General features: G+C 39.5%; 1 protein-coding gene across 4 annotated transcripts in view; it reads right to left on the reverse strand.

Moving 5' to 3' along the window:
- Nucleotides 1–14,082, reverse strand: part of ctnnd2a (catenin (cadherin-associated protein), delta 2a) — a 272,667-nt gene that overhangs the window by 112,798 nt on the left and 145,787 nt on the right. For all 4 annotated transcript variants that reach the window (XR_009792632.1, XM_061804648.1, XM_061804649.1 and 1 more), the window contains exon 12: nucleotides 9,092–9,262. Coding sequence is in view for 3 of the 4 variants with exons in the window: in XM_061804648.1 (XP_061660632.1) it covers nucleotides 9,092–9,262 (171 nt within the window). In the remaining variant the exon portion in view is untranslated. The remainder of the gene's footprint in view (nucleotides 1–9,091; nucleotides 9,263–14,082) is intronic.

A 14,082-nucleotide genomic window follows, 5' to 3' on the forward strand; every position in this document is an offset into this window, starting at 1 on the left:
AGACTTGTCAGTTCGCCGTTTGGAAATTTACTCATCGCTATTAATATGTTTTTGGCTTTAGGAGGAGCCAGAAGGCTTGCAACAAAAAGACAGCGCTGAGTTGAATCATTCAACTTTAATTTATTCTTTTTCCGTACCTCTTATCCTCATTACAGTTGCGGACATGCTGAACACTATCCCAGCTATCTTCAGGTGAGAGTCTGGGTACACCCTGAACTGCCCACCAGCCAATCGTATGGCACATAAAAGCAACCAACCGTTAACTCATATTCACACCTACTGACAATTGATAGTGTTCAATTAACCTACCATGAATGCTTTGGGGATGTGAGAGGAAACCGAAGTACCCACAAAAAAGATGCAAACTCGAGCCTGGATTTGAACTGTGAGGTGCATGTGCTAACCAGTCAGGCACCCTGCTGCCATTAGTCAACGTATTTGATTTAATTTGCTTTATTTTTTGAATGTTCAGCTTTGGTAAGTGAGGGAGAACCAGCAAAGGGCAAAGAGTTAGGTTAGAACAGGATTTTCAAACTTTTTTTTTTTCTTTTGATCCACAGAATTACTACTCAATCGAAGGACTGCAATAGGAATTATTCCACTGGATACGAAGGGCTTCATAATTATTTGTTGTGGTGGGCCCAGAATCAGGACAGGTTAACCTGTTTGGCTAAGTTGTACAAATATTACCTGGGCGTTTCACTGGTGAAAGGATTTTTTTTTTCCTGTAGGGGAACAGCAAGCTACAGTGTATGAGCTGTCCACTGTTGGTGAATATAAACTACAGCAAAGCATTCCAACTGGCTGTGATTGTTTTAAAACTACTGTATAGTACTGTACAAAAAAAACTTGGCATTCATTATATTAGTGTAAACTAAAAAAAGAGCTCCATTTTGTTGCTGGGTGTTTTAAATTAACTGTACTATAAATAACTTATAAACTGACTTTGTTGAATTCAAAATTCAAGGTACATGATATAAATAGTGTTGGAGTTCAGTTTTATTTGGGGCTCTTAATGGAGGGGCTGAACACAATCTGTTCCGGGTTTTGTACAGGCTCTCACTCATGACAACAAATCATGATTATAGGCATCTCTAAAAAGGCCATTTTTAGCTTCCAAGCTCTTCTCCCAAATCGCCCAGCGAGCACATATCCAGGTTGCACAAATATAAAGACAGAAACAGACCTTTTAGGGTAGGGGAGGAAATCTATTTGAGTGATTTTCCAGCCTGACTTTTTACTGTTATTTAAAGGACAGAGGGTCTATCAATAAACCAGCAGGATCAAGGGCCAAGCAGAAATTGATCCAAACCAAACGAATCTAATCGCAGTTGGCCTGGAGACTGACACACAAATGACTGTGGAGCTGGATTGGAATGGACTGGAATGCTTGAAAGATATTGTACCTCAGCTAATTCTCTAATTAAAATACATTTGGCATGATGGGAAAACAATACATAGTGCCCATAAAATATCATGATACTGTTAAAAACTATATATAAAATTGATATATTGTACTGTATGTATGTTTGTGGTTAATACTGAATTACATGAAATATTAATGTATGCTAAGCGATGGTACCAGAGTCCCACTGCTAACACTATAATTGTTTATGATGCTTACAGACGGGTTGCGTCAGGAAGGGCATCCGGTGTGCAAACAAATATGAGTGTCTGAGATGACACGCTGTGGCGACCCCTACCGGGACAACCCGAAAGAAAGAAGACAGTATGCTGTATGTACAAAAAGGTCCCAGTAATAATAACAGCTAATATTAAATATTTAACTGTGGTGTGAATGACTCGGGATCCATGAAAATAACAATAGATATGATAGTAGGCCGAATTTGAGATCTCCAACATGTAAGAATCACCACTGACGTATCATTCACAAGATTGACGAAGTCAATGGTTTGCACATGAAATTTTAATTGGTTATAGGTTTAGTCTTTATTGAGCCCAAAAGCAGAATATGATGCAGGGTCCTCCTCCCTTCTCTCCACCGACACTTCCACTTGACCATTACCATTCCACTTAGAAGTTACAGGATTTTTTGGAAGTTTGTGTCACCACTGTCATTTCTTGATTTTGTTATATTTCTTTTTGTGTTTAATGTGTTTAAAATATCCTGATGCTTTTTGGGAGCCACAGCGGTCAGGGCATTACCAAGTGGCTGCATGGCTCAGTTATGCCTTGAGCCAGCTCTGGTCAGGGTTATGAAAATATTTTGGTTATCTAGAAAGACTGTCCCATTTTTGTTACCTTCCTTGCTTTCAAAGAAGGAAATCATTCTCTCTATTTAAGAGGTTCCATTAAAAGTCCCTGCCTTCTGGCTAGAAGAAGCCAAATAAATGCACCATTTCCCCCCCAACTGTCTCCATCTTTATCACCCACTCATCCTCCTCCTCTGATAATGAGCTTGTCCTTGCTTCCTCTTATCCCACTTGTCTTTTTTGTCTCCCTCCAACAAAGTTTTTGAAGCTGATTACTGCAGGAACAACACATTAGATAGCCAGAGCAAATTGCTGAAATGAAGATGTAAAGCTGAATTGGAGCTGGATTGTGAAGAAAAGGAAATAGATTAGACTTGACACCGATTTGATCGGGTTTATCAGATCAGTCGATAATTGGCATTTTTTTGGGTGATCAGCTGATCAGTTTTGATATCATAATTCACTGATCCAATCAACGACATCAATGATTGGCAATGATACCATTGATTGACTGGCTCCAAGAGAGAGACACAGTGCACAGTACCTCTGAATCCATTTTTATATTATAATATTTATTTACTTTTTCATGTCTTTTGACGCAGTATGGTAAATATCTGATGGCCCATAATGTTATTAAAAAAAAAAAAACATCATCGCAATTGGGAGGGACAAGGCGACAGGTAATGTTCTGATCCGACTACAAGAAAAATTTGCTCTTTCACGATTGCACTGTCACACTATTGCAATAAAAAATTGTGTATTTGGACACCGCCGCATCCCGATTTTTATGATCATTGGGCTTTATCTTGTAAACTCAAATGTAACCGAATGTACTTGTTACTATGGGAATAACAATACAAGTGCGTGGGTAGCTCTAATTGACCCCTCCGTGGATATTGCGCAATGCGCGTCACTGACCAATCAGAGGCCAGAGATCTGCATAAACCAAAGCCCGTTTTTGCTCCCGCCATTTTCTCAGACAACATTGCATGGTCCAGTATAGGTTTAGTTAGCGTTTTATCGCTTATCTGGGTTATTTAACAAAAAATATGGTTAACAGGTGTAGTCACGGACTTTGTAATAGTGACGACAGGTATCCTGAAAGGCTAGTTGGTGGAGTTTGATTCGTACCCTTTACAAAACCGAAGACCCAGTACGAAAAATGCCTTCGATGGATCAAACTTTGTGGAAGACCGCATCATCAACTAAATCCATCTAATATCAACTGGAACAGATATGTTTGCACGAAGGTATTCCTTATATTTGATTTTTAATACATGTCTCGTATAAATGAATTCGAAGTTCTTCGCTAGCATAACACTGCTGAGTGTGAATGATTGACACTTATTCTTTGTTGAGCGATATTTAGCGATGATCGGACTGCACAAACGTATTGATTTCTTGCTGGCTCCCGACCGAAGCTTAACCAGACTGTGTTTGCACAAAGATATGCCCGAAATTTGATTTTTAATACACGTCTCGTATAAATGAATGAGACCTTCTCCGCTAGCATAACATTGCTACGCGTGAATGATTGAATGAAATCAGAAGCATGGCGTCTCTCTCAGTTAAGAATGTATTGTATTTAGAATCTATAATATATCGTTGATTTGAATGAAATCAGAAGCATGGCATCTGTCTCAGTTCAGAATGTATTGTATTGTATTTGCCATTTTTACTGTTTGTCGTACGTCAGCGCACGTGGCGTGACGTCACTTCAGGAGGCGTGGTTAAGTGCCCTGTACGGAGGGGTCAATTGTATTATAAGAAGAGAATGGGGGGAGGGGGTGCGGGGTTAGTGGTCACCGGTGCAATTACAATTGAAAACTCTCACAGCACACCAACAAACAAAAATTTCACAAAACGTAGATACATTAATTGCTGTATGTACTCAAGAGTCATCGAATTGAAGATTAATAATTTGTTCTGTCTGTCGGTATAAATAGACGAGCATTTATTGTATGCGTTTTTTGAACAATTAACTACACAACTATTTACAGTAAATGAACAAGTCATTTAAATGGATTCATTGCTTTTTCTTGTGATCGGTTCAGTGATCAGTTGTTTATTGTTTTGTTTTTTTAACTCGCTTGTCCGTAATCAGCCCCAGAAATCCCGATTGTGTAAAGCCTATGTATGCTTCAAAAGTCAGAGAACATTTGAAATACATCCCAGCAGCTAATTTTGGGAGACTTCAGAATCTAATACAAAAGTGTCATACTAACCTCTACATCTACCTAACCCAGTCATTTTATGAGCCTGCGAAAACTTGCCAAAATTTTTTCCTATACATTTAAATCTCGTGATCTAATGTAGAAAATCTAAAAATAAAATGCGAGAGCAATTACATAATTAAAATATGATGGGGCAATATTACAGGTCCTCCATAAACAAACATTGCAATTTAGCTTCTGGAGAGCACATATGAGGAGCATTTGGCAGGATGTCAAACTTGTTAACTCATTTGAAACGGCAACACACGAATGGGAATATGGCAGCAGCAGAAAAAAAGAAAATAGTGCATGTCAAAACAACTTTCAGGAGTATTTAAACAATGTCTTCTGGGCCAAAAAGCCAGTAAAATTTCAATAGTCTGGCAGGTGATAAAGTATTAAGACTCGAACACAACTACAGGAGTAATAAAGGTAGTAACAAGGGCAGGATGCCTCAATATATGTAAAATGGTATATGGAGGGGTATAAGACTAAGATGTGGAAATTTTCAACCGTTTTCCCCTTGCACATATTTCTTGTAAGGTTATCTTGTGTGTTTAGGGCTGGACTGATATATAACCTCCTTTTCACAAGTGGATTTACTGATTGTAGACCAATTTCTGTCCGGCTTCTGTCTAAAGGTACTGAAGTGCTACTGAACTCGGCTTTTATCAACCAACAATAGCTTAAAGTGGCTTCCAGAGCCATGTGGCAAATCACCCATTGTCCCCCTTTGATGCCACTTGAGATACTGTTTGCGCAGGTCTGGTACTAAGCTATTAAATAGAAAATGTGCAGCTATTTCTAGTGGTCAGTCATTATGTAGCCAGGAGGGCTTTCAGGAGAAACACAAAATGCGCAACGACGAGAATAAATGCCTAAAAGAAGACAGATAAAAAAACAAAGTGGATGATCTCTTATTTTCCATCCATCCATCCATTATGTTTGCCGTTTATTCTCACGAGGGTCGCAGGGAGTGCTGGAGCCTATCCCAGCTGTCAACGGGCAAGAGGCAGGGTACACCCGAAACTGGTTGGCAGCCAATCGCAGGGCACACGGAGACAAACAGCCGCACTCACAATCACACTGAGGGGCAATTTAGAGTGTCCAAATAATGTTGCATGATTTTGGGATGTGGGAGGAAATCAGAGTGCCTGGAAGAAACCCACACAGGCACAGGGAAAACATGCAAACTCCACACAGGTGGGTCCGGGATTGAACCTGGGACCTCAGAAACTGTGAGGCCAATCCCTTACCAGCTGACCCACCGAGCCATTTCTTACTTTATTTTTTTCAAATATATGCATTCTTTAGTCGGACACTTGTACAATCCACTGAAACTCAAAGCAAAACATGTATTTGGAAATCTTCCTTCATAAAGACAACACAGTTATTTTTCATTTTCATTTAACAGGAAGTTTATAAGTGTGTTGAATGCCTGCTCACTGATATTGATAAGTTTTGTTTGGGCAACATGGTTTCCGCAATGGTGTGGAGTGTTAACGGTTGTGTGTTTAAAGTATTGCATTGTGACAGATGGGCAGGCGCCCAACTTAGGTCTAGTCTACTTTTGGCCAAAAGTCATCTGGAACAGGCTAGAAATGGATGAATGGACGGAATGAAGCCATTGCCCTGCATCGTACTGAGAGGCTTTACACTTGTACAAAATGTACAAAATAATAAATTTTAGAGCAGTCGTGCAATACCTAGACACTGTGAAACTGCAATATTTTCCTCATGATTATCACACCATCATAATCTGTTACTGGCCCATGCCTAGCATACAGTTGTGGCTTGTAAGTGTCGATGTATGCGAAGACACTGCATGCACGATTAACTTTTTTATTTTTGGAATAACATTTTATTATGTTGTCCCTTTTTCATCTAAATTAAAAAGCAGTAACACTAATCGTATGCTGGCCTGCTGTTTTGTGTGAGTATTTCAATTGTATACTTTGAAAAACCATTTTTTTGGGATTAAAATTAATGGGCAAATGATTAATTTTCATGCAGAGGAGCTAATGAGGTCTGTGAGACAACAAATGGAATGTAAACAGCAGGAGCATCGTGATGCCTCTGCTTGAAATCAAGGAAAACCCCGTGGAACTGCGAGCAACAAAGACAACTCACTTTTGAGATCAATTTGTATCATGTTCGGGTAACAGTGCAACAGTAGTAAGATTAGCAGTAGCTCTCATTTGACTCTATTAGACGCAGAAAAGAAGAAAAGGAAGAGCGTAACATAAGCCATATCATTATCAAAACAAAGGAAACTGTATGCGAAAGACAGACATTATGACCATGCCGGAATAATCTTTTGAAATAGACCACATTAACCTGCGGTCCTCTGGGGCCTTGGCCTGGTTTAATCCATGAGCGAACACTGAAACAATGGCTGCCTACCGACGCGCGCGCGCACACACACACACAACACACACACACACACACACACTCACACACACACACACACACACACACAGACACACAAGAATAGTCGGTGTGACTATGACTGTGAAGGGGAGGAAGAGCAGCAGAGATCGAAATTTAAAGTTGGTACAGTTTTTAATTAGTACCCCTGCCGCTTTGAAAACGAAACAGAATATGAGACAAGTATTCGGTCGCATGAATCATTCATACATATCTCTAAAATGCAGTAAGCCCCACAATAAACTACCGAGAACACAATGTCAAAAAAGTATTGGTTATAGGTGATTAGTCTTATTGATTAAAGTACTCTTTAACCTACTGAGAGGTCGGCCCTTTCATTTAACCAATATATTAGGAACAGCTGCAATATGGAACCCAGCAGTTCCACAACACTTCAAAACACAATGATACACATATAATACAATTAAAACTAAACTTCCAACATGATTACATTTGGAAAGGCAGCTTTTTGATACAGCTGTTGTCATGGGTCTTACAGCATTGGTTTGTGCAGCTATACTAATTGACGCATCCAGGCCTTTAAAACACAGAGTTACATAATAAGAAACATGATGACCCACATTGGTTGAATTGATGCGATCCAGTATGTTGGTTTCCCAAGAATGCAACGTTGACAGCTATTGAAGGAATAAGATTTATTTTTCCTTTGCACCAGGAGGGATAACTTGCAAAATGTATTACTGAACCATCACATCTTAATAAGCGAGTCTTCCATTGCCAAGAAAAGGCAATGTGACAATTAATGCCTTACTAGTCACCATATCAGCGCAGCTCTCATCAGATAATTATGTGCTTATGTAATATGAATCACATTTTGATATTCTTATAGACACTGTATATACAATACAAATTAATTCCTTATTAACGAAGGATGGGGCTTTGTTGGTAATGCACCAGCTTGTTGGCCCAAAAGCGTATTTGAGTTTAAATTGTGTATGGAAAAAAATCATTATGCTGGGAGTTTTGGAGCGGGATATCGTGAAGCTCAAGGGTTGTAATTAAAAGCACATGCTTTACTTCACATCGCATTGATTTTTGGAGCTTCTCTGTAAATTTCCTTTGTGTATTTTCTTAGCCTCATCTTTTGAACCTACTAATAAAAGGAACAGTAAATTAGAGATAATAGGGAATTTGCTCTAACCACTTGTGAAGTGCACTTATTTAATTAAAACACTTCTCGCTAAGACAATCCTATCGCTGTGTGTCTACTACATAGACTTTCACAAGAAGAAGAGCACAGCCAATGATCCATTAAAACTGAAGTGTACCTAGAAAGCTGGGCTACATACTTAAACGCAATTTTCATGTCCCCTTTGAACGTGTGAAACTGATCAACACCAATACAGGGCTGGAATAGCATATTTACTGCCATGGTTCTGCCCCAAATGCTAATGACAGCAATTAAGGCTAGGCTGGCTAATGACATCAAGGGAGCTGTGAACGTGATGGAACCGACTTGGGTGTTTTTATGCCGGTATGATAATGTTAATGGGATTAACATGCTGTACCTAAAGCCACACTGAGATAAGCGCAGTGTGGACCGATTAAAATTACATTGGCAACAATGGAGTTACACAAGGACGCTGAGAATGAATCGGTTGTACAATTCACGTGCATGACAGCACTCTTATGTAGTAGGGCGATTCCACACCCACTGAAAATTACAACCACAATTATAAATATGTTGCATACTGTAATTTTACTGACATTTTCAATCATGAACATTATTGTGCTTGAAAATGCAGGATAAGTTTAATCATCATGCGAATGAATTCTGAATGATAATTTGACGGCACTGGTGTACTCCACACATCGGATTATGGATTTCTAAAGCCCATGTATCATACATGTATAAAATTATTAACTGTAAAACAATGCAAACTGATAAATATGGTGTAATCTCTAAACATGAAGACCTCTGATACTGCGCAATTTTGAATTTGAACAACATTATTGTTGTCAAAGTTCAGGTAGAGGTTTAAAATGTTCAAAATTGTATAGTTTTTAACTTATTTTCAAATAAGAAGGACTGTTATTTGTCTTAAAAAAGTTACTTGCCTGTACAATAAACATTTTATAACAACTTTATAACTTTAGCCCTGTTTGTTGGTGTTTCCATTACTTACTAATCAATAAATTTGTTCAAAACCCAAACAAATCTGATGTAAATATGCAATATATGAAGCAAATATAAGCAAATGTTTAAAAAATGCCTACCGGTATTGTTGCGATAGGGGCCAGTGTCAGGCCCTTGGCTCTGGCTGAGGCTCCTCATGGGACCCTTGTGGTAGACGCGTTCCTCATATATTGGGTCAATATGGTGCTCTGGAGACCCCAATGGTCGGAGGGGCTCCTGGCTGTGCTGACTACTGTAGGAGCCACGAGAGCCTAGAGTGAACAGGGGGGGGGGGGGGGGGGTATGATATAAAAGTGGTAAAATCCCCTTCTGCATGTCAGACTCATTTTCTGGTACAATGGGAAAAGATATTTCAGAAGGTCCATGAAAAAAACATGACTTGACAGGGGTCATAATGACCTTGGAGACTAAAGAGAGTGAAGCCAAATATGATGTTGCGAAGATGGGGTGGATAAGAGCATTAATAAGAAAAGCGGTGAATACTCTCAATTTGGAAGGAGTGTCGAGATTAAAAAAGAGCAACAAGTGTGAACCTGTATGGCATAATAAGGTATAAAAATATTCTTTTCCTCCAAAACTTTTCCATTTGCACACCATTTTTTCCCATTTGGCTGTAAGATATTATTACAAAGGTTTACATATTTATAAGGGTTTATTCAACAGCAGACATTAAAAAGGAAACAGTAAGTACACCACAGTGACACTGGAAAAAAATGATGGATAATGAGCAGAAGGTAAAAAAAAAGAAAAATGTCACTACATTTCATTTTTTTTTATCTCCAGTGAACACATTGCGGTTTGTCAGCACAAAAAATAAATAAATAAATGAGATGCCGTGTGTTTGGCAGGAGGTCAAAATTCACAGGGCGACAATGACATTGACAGCAGGCATTTCTTCATTACAATGGCAAACAACTGTAAGGCGGGGCCCTCCCTCTGACAACAAGAGCAAGTTAAATCATGAAACAAGTCGAAAAAGGACAAATGTGAAAATGAGCCATAAAGGGTAAGGAGGAATGGGAGAGAATAAAGTGAGAGGAAATAGTAATAATTATATATATATATATATATATATATATATATATATATATATATACACACACACACACACACACACACACAGTATATGCACGAATACACAGTATAGTAGAAAGCTATGAGTAAGAATGAATGAGAGGGACTGAGACAGAATGATGGTCCAGTGGAGCTATCGTGTCACATTAACTCCCAGTCGATGGCAAGTTGTGTGCTGAGGAGATTCCAGCTTCTGAGGGGGAGGAACGAGCCCACCACTATGATTTAAGTAAGTAACTACACCATCAATTTTAAGCTGAGCGCTTCAGCCTTTCATATCAGAGTGGAAATCATTTCATAAATACCCTGTGATATACGATCATGTACACTACCTGTATATAAGGGAGGGGGAAAAAACTATTAAAAAAAAAACATTATCAATCAGAAGTACATTTAGCCTCATTCTATTCTGAACTTGAATCACTTATTTTAACAAGACATTTTGATGCTTCCAATTTTTTGGTACCATATATCTTAGGAATCCCTGTTTGAGGTGTTCTGCACAAAGATTAGGGACATTTTGGTTGTGTTTTCCCTTTATCCATCCATTTTCTGAGCCACTTATCCTCACGAGGGTCGCGGAAGTGCTGGAGCCAATCCCAGCTGTCATCGGGCAGGAGGCAGGGTACCCTGAATTGCTTGCCAACCAATCGCGGGGCACACGGAGACAAAGGCCGCACACACAATCAAACCTAGGGCCAATTCAGAGTGTCGAATTAATGTTTTTGGGGATGTGGGAGGAAACCGGAGTGCCCAAAGAAAGCCCATGCAGCCACGAGGAGAACATGCAAACTCCATACAGGGGGCGCCGGGATTTTAACCCCCGGTCTTCAGAATTGTGAGGCCAACACAACACAACAGCTGTGTCGGCCGGTTGTGTTTTGTGTGGTAGAAGTGACATATCAGCGATCGTGATGCAGCTCTACCACATTCTTAGACAAGATACGCCACTAAAGGAAAACAAAATCCTTTCTACTAATGAAAACCTTAAATATTTTTTTATATCCTCTGACCGTTTTGATGAAGTAAAAAAAAATGCTGCTGACACGGAGCCATCCTCGTTAGGCTCAGATGAGGCCAGGATTTTCATCACTGCAAAAGTAACAAGCATTCCCACAGACGTCTGCGTCCATAAAGGAAGCAGATCGTTACAATTAGCAGCAATCACATCGGTTTAAATGTTGGTAAGATCAATGTGCTGCTTGTATGCCTCTCACAATAAAGGAATAACATAGAACAAAATAAAGAGACCATGAACAACGAAAGCTGCATTTGTGACAGCCACTGAAAACGGGAGGAAATGTTCAAAACAACCTAGATTTAGACAGTCTGAATTTGCAAGTTAGTGAGCTAAGAGTCAAGACACACCCATTTATCTGCATGACTCATTCAAACTGGCTCCCTTCCTCCGATCCACTTCGTCTTTGAAGTCTTGATGAGTTGGTTTTTATTTCTTTATTCATTTATATTTTTGACTCAAAGGGCCTCACTTGCAGAAGCACTGACCTCTTTCTTCCGACTGGGAGAGGGAACATTAAGTAAAGAACAAAAAAATGGTGCAGAAAATATCCCTCTCATGATGTTTAATTTTGTAAAATATTTAAGGATTACAAAATATATAAATGAACCCTGGCCCTTTGGTGCCTCAGTGCTATTTATTGTGTGAAAATGATTCAAAACTCATGTTATGGTAAAGATGTTTGCATAATCTATGTAATTCCTTTTGGATTAGGTGAATTACTCAACAATCCCGAAAATGATTACATGGTAAATGTGTCAAAAAATTTTTATTGCCAGTAAATTCAGAAATAGAGCAACGCCTTATACTTTACTATCCTAAGGGATCCCAATTGTGCCCCAGGAGACATCATATCCTTTGACTTTGTCCTTTGTCCTTTTATTTTCTTTGTTTGTGGAACAAGACCACACCTACTTGTCAGTTGCATTTTTTTTTTTTTTTAAATAAAGGCTTAGAGTTACCAGAGTTACAGTCAGTGTTCTGTGTCTGCTTTTGGGGTCAACAGCAAGTACCAATACGAAGGATGGAACTTCATTTTCAAGACTGATGCAGCTAAATTCTAAGCATTTTCTCATGAGAATTTCGTCCAAAATGTTTCTGGAAAATAGTACAATTTCAACTCTAAATATACGGATGGGAACTAAAACAAAACTGATCATTAAGAATTCTGTCATTTCTCTGGAAATTATGTGAATTAACTGCATCTTAAAGTATCTTTAGTCAAATGAAATGCATGCTTTGGCTTCAAGCAAAAAAAAGCAATGGTGATTTATTTTCAAACGTTTGCCGTCTGAAAGAAGTACACGATATTAACAACAAAGTTTTCGTGCTCCAGAAAAAATTATAAAAACAGGATTCAGAGAGTATTTATCCCATCTTATTGGGAATATATTAAAAATAATTCATAAATTGTTAATTTTCCCCATCTTCAAATACTGGAGGGCTGATTTTTCAAAGCCCCATCCCTACATGCCCATTCCATAAACAGCCTTGATTTGATACTTAATAGTTAATACCATCATCCAGTACATTTACAAATAGTTATGAACAGTCATGTTGTACTTAGAGTGCAGCCATAAGCGCACTCCAAAACATTTTGCAGGCTTGTACATGGACGTAAATCTCGGGATGCTTACCGCAACATGCCAGCAGTGTCGTTCACAGATCAGTTAATTCAATTGACTAAAATGCAGCACTTGACCTTTGCTAGAATGGCTGAGCGAGGGCACTGATGAGCAACAGAGGCTCTATCATAACCCAGGTGCTTAAATAACACTACCCCCCCCCCCACACGCACACAAAGTCATCTTGATATTCTTATAGATTTCCCCACAAGGTGTTTTTCCTCTCAGCAACCCAAAGCAAACCTGATTTCAGGAGTTTTCACCAACAGCTCTTCCAAGTGAATGCATACTACCCCAATCTGACCTGTAGTTATGATGTGAATATTTAGCATGTTACAGTGGTAATCCAGCCCGAAGAGCAATGTTCGTTTAAACTGCGCATGTGGTCCCTCTGCACACAAAAAAAAAAAAAATCCAACCGAATTGAAAGCATAACATACAACTATTCACTGCCCACCACCCATGTTTAGTTAGCAAAGCAGTCTGAGCAACGTCAAACAAAGATTCTCGATAGTAATGGTGAAAGTAAATTTAAAAGAAATCCTGTTATTTTAAGATGGAATGACTGTCGGAGTATATGTGAATAGAAGAAAAAGCACTGAAACTAGACAAGATTTCTCAGGAACGAGATCCTCCCGCAAGTGGAGGAGTTCAAGTATCTTGGGGTCTTGTTCACGAGATATGGCAGAATGGAGCGGGAGATCGGAAGGCGGATCTCTGCACCCTCTGAAGTGATGCAGACTTTGTATCAGTCCGTTGGGAGGGAAGAGGCAGCTAAATCGAAAGGCAAAGCTCTCAAATTACCAGACAATCTACGTTCCTAACCTCACCTATGGTCACAAGCTGTAGATCATGACTGAAAGAACAAGATTCCGGATCCAAGCGGCCCAAAAGAGTTTCCTCTGCAGGGTTTCAGGGCTCTCCTTTGGAGATAGGGTGAAGCTTGGTCATTGAGAAGAGCCAGATGAGGTGGCTGGGGCACCTGATCTGGATACCTCCTGGACGCCTCCCTGGTAAGCTGTTCCAGGCACATGCCACCGGAAAGAGATCCCGGGGACCACCCAGGAGACACTGAAGATACTATGTCTCTCAGCTCGCCTGGAAATACTTCAAGATCCCTCCAGAAGAGCTGGATGAAGTGGCTGGGGAAAGGGAAGTCTGGGCATCCCTGCTAAAGCTACTGCCCCCGTGACCCGATCCGGAAAAGCGGCAGAAGATGGATGGATGGATGGATGGATGGATGGATGGATGGATGGATGGAATTTGGAAGGGAGTTAATAGTTTACAGGTGGGTTGGTTAGCAATGTATTATTTCATGTTAAAAAAAAAACATTTAACGTTTTCATTGTCATTT

This window comes from Syngnathoides biaculeatus, chromosome 19 (genome assembly GCF_019802595.1).
Source record: "Syngnathoides biaculeatus isolate LvHL_M chromosome 19, ASM1980259v1, whole genome shotgun sequence".
NCBI classification, from domain to species: Eukaryota; Metazoa; Chordata; class Actinopteri; order Syngnathiformes; family Syngnathidae; genus Syngnathoides; species Syngnathoides biaculeatus.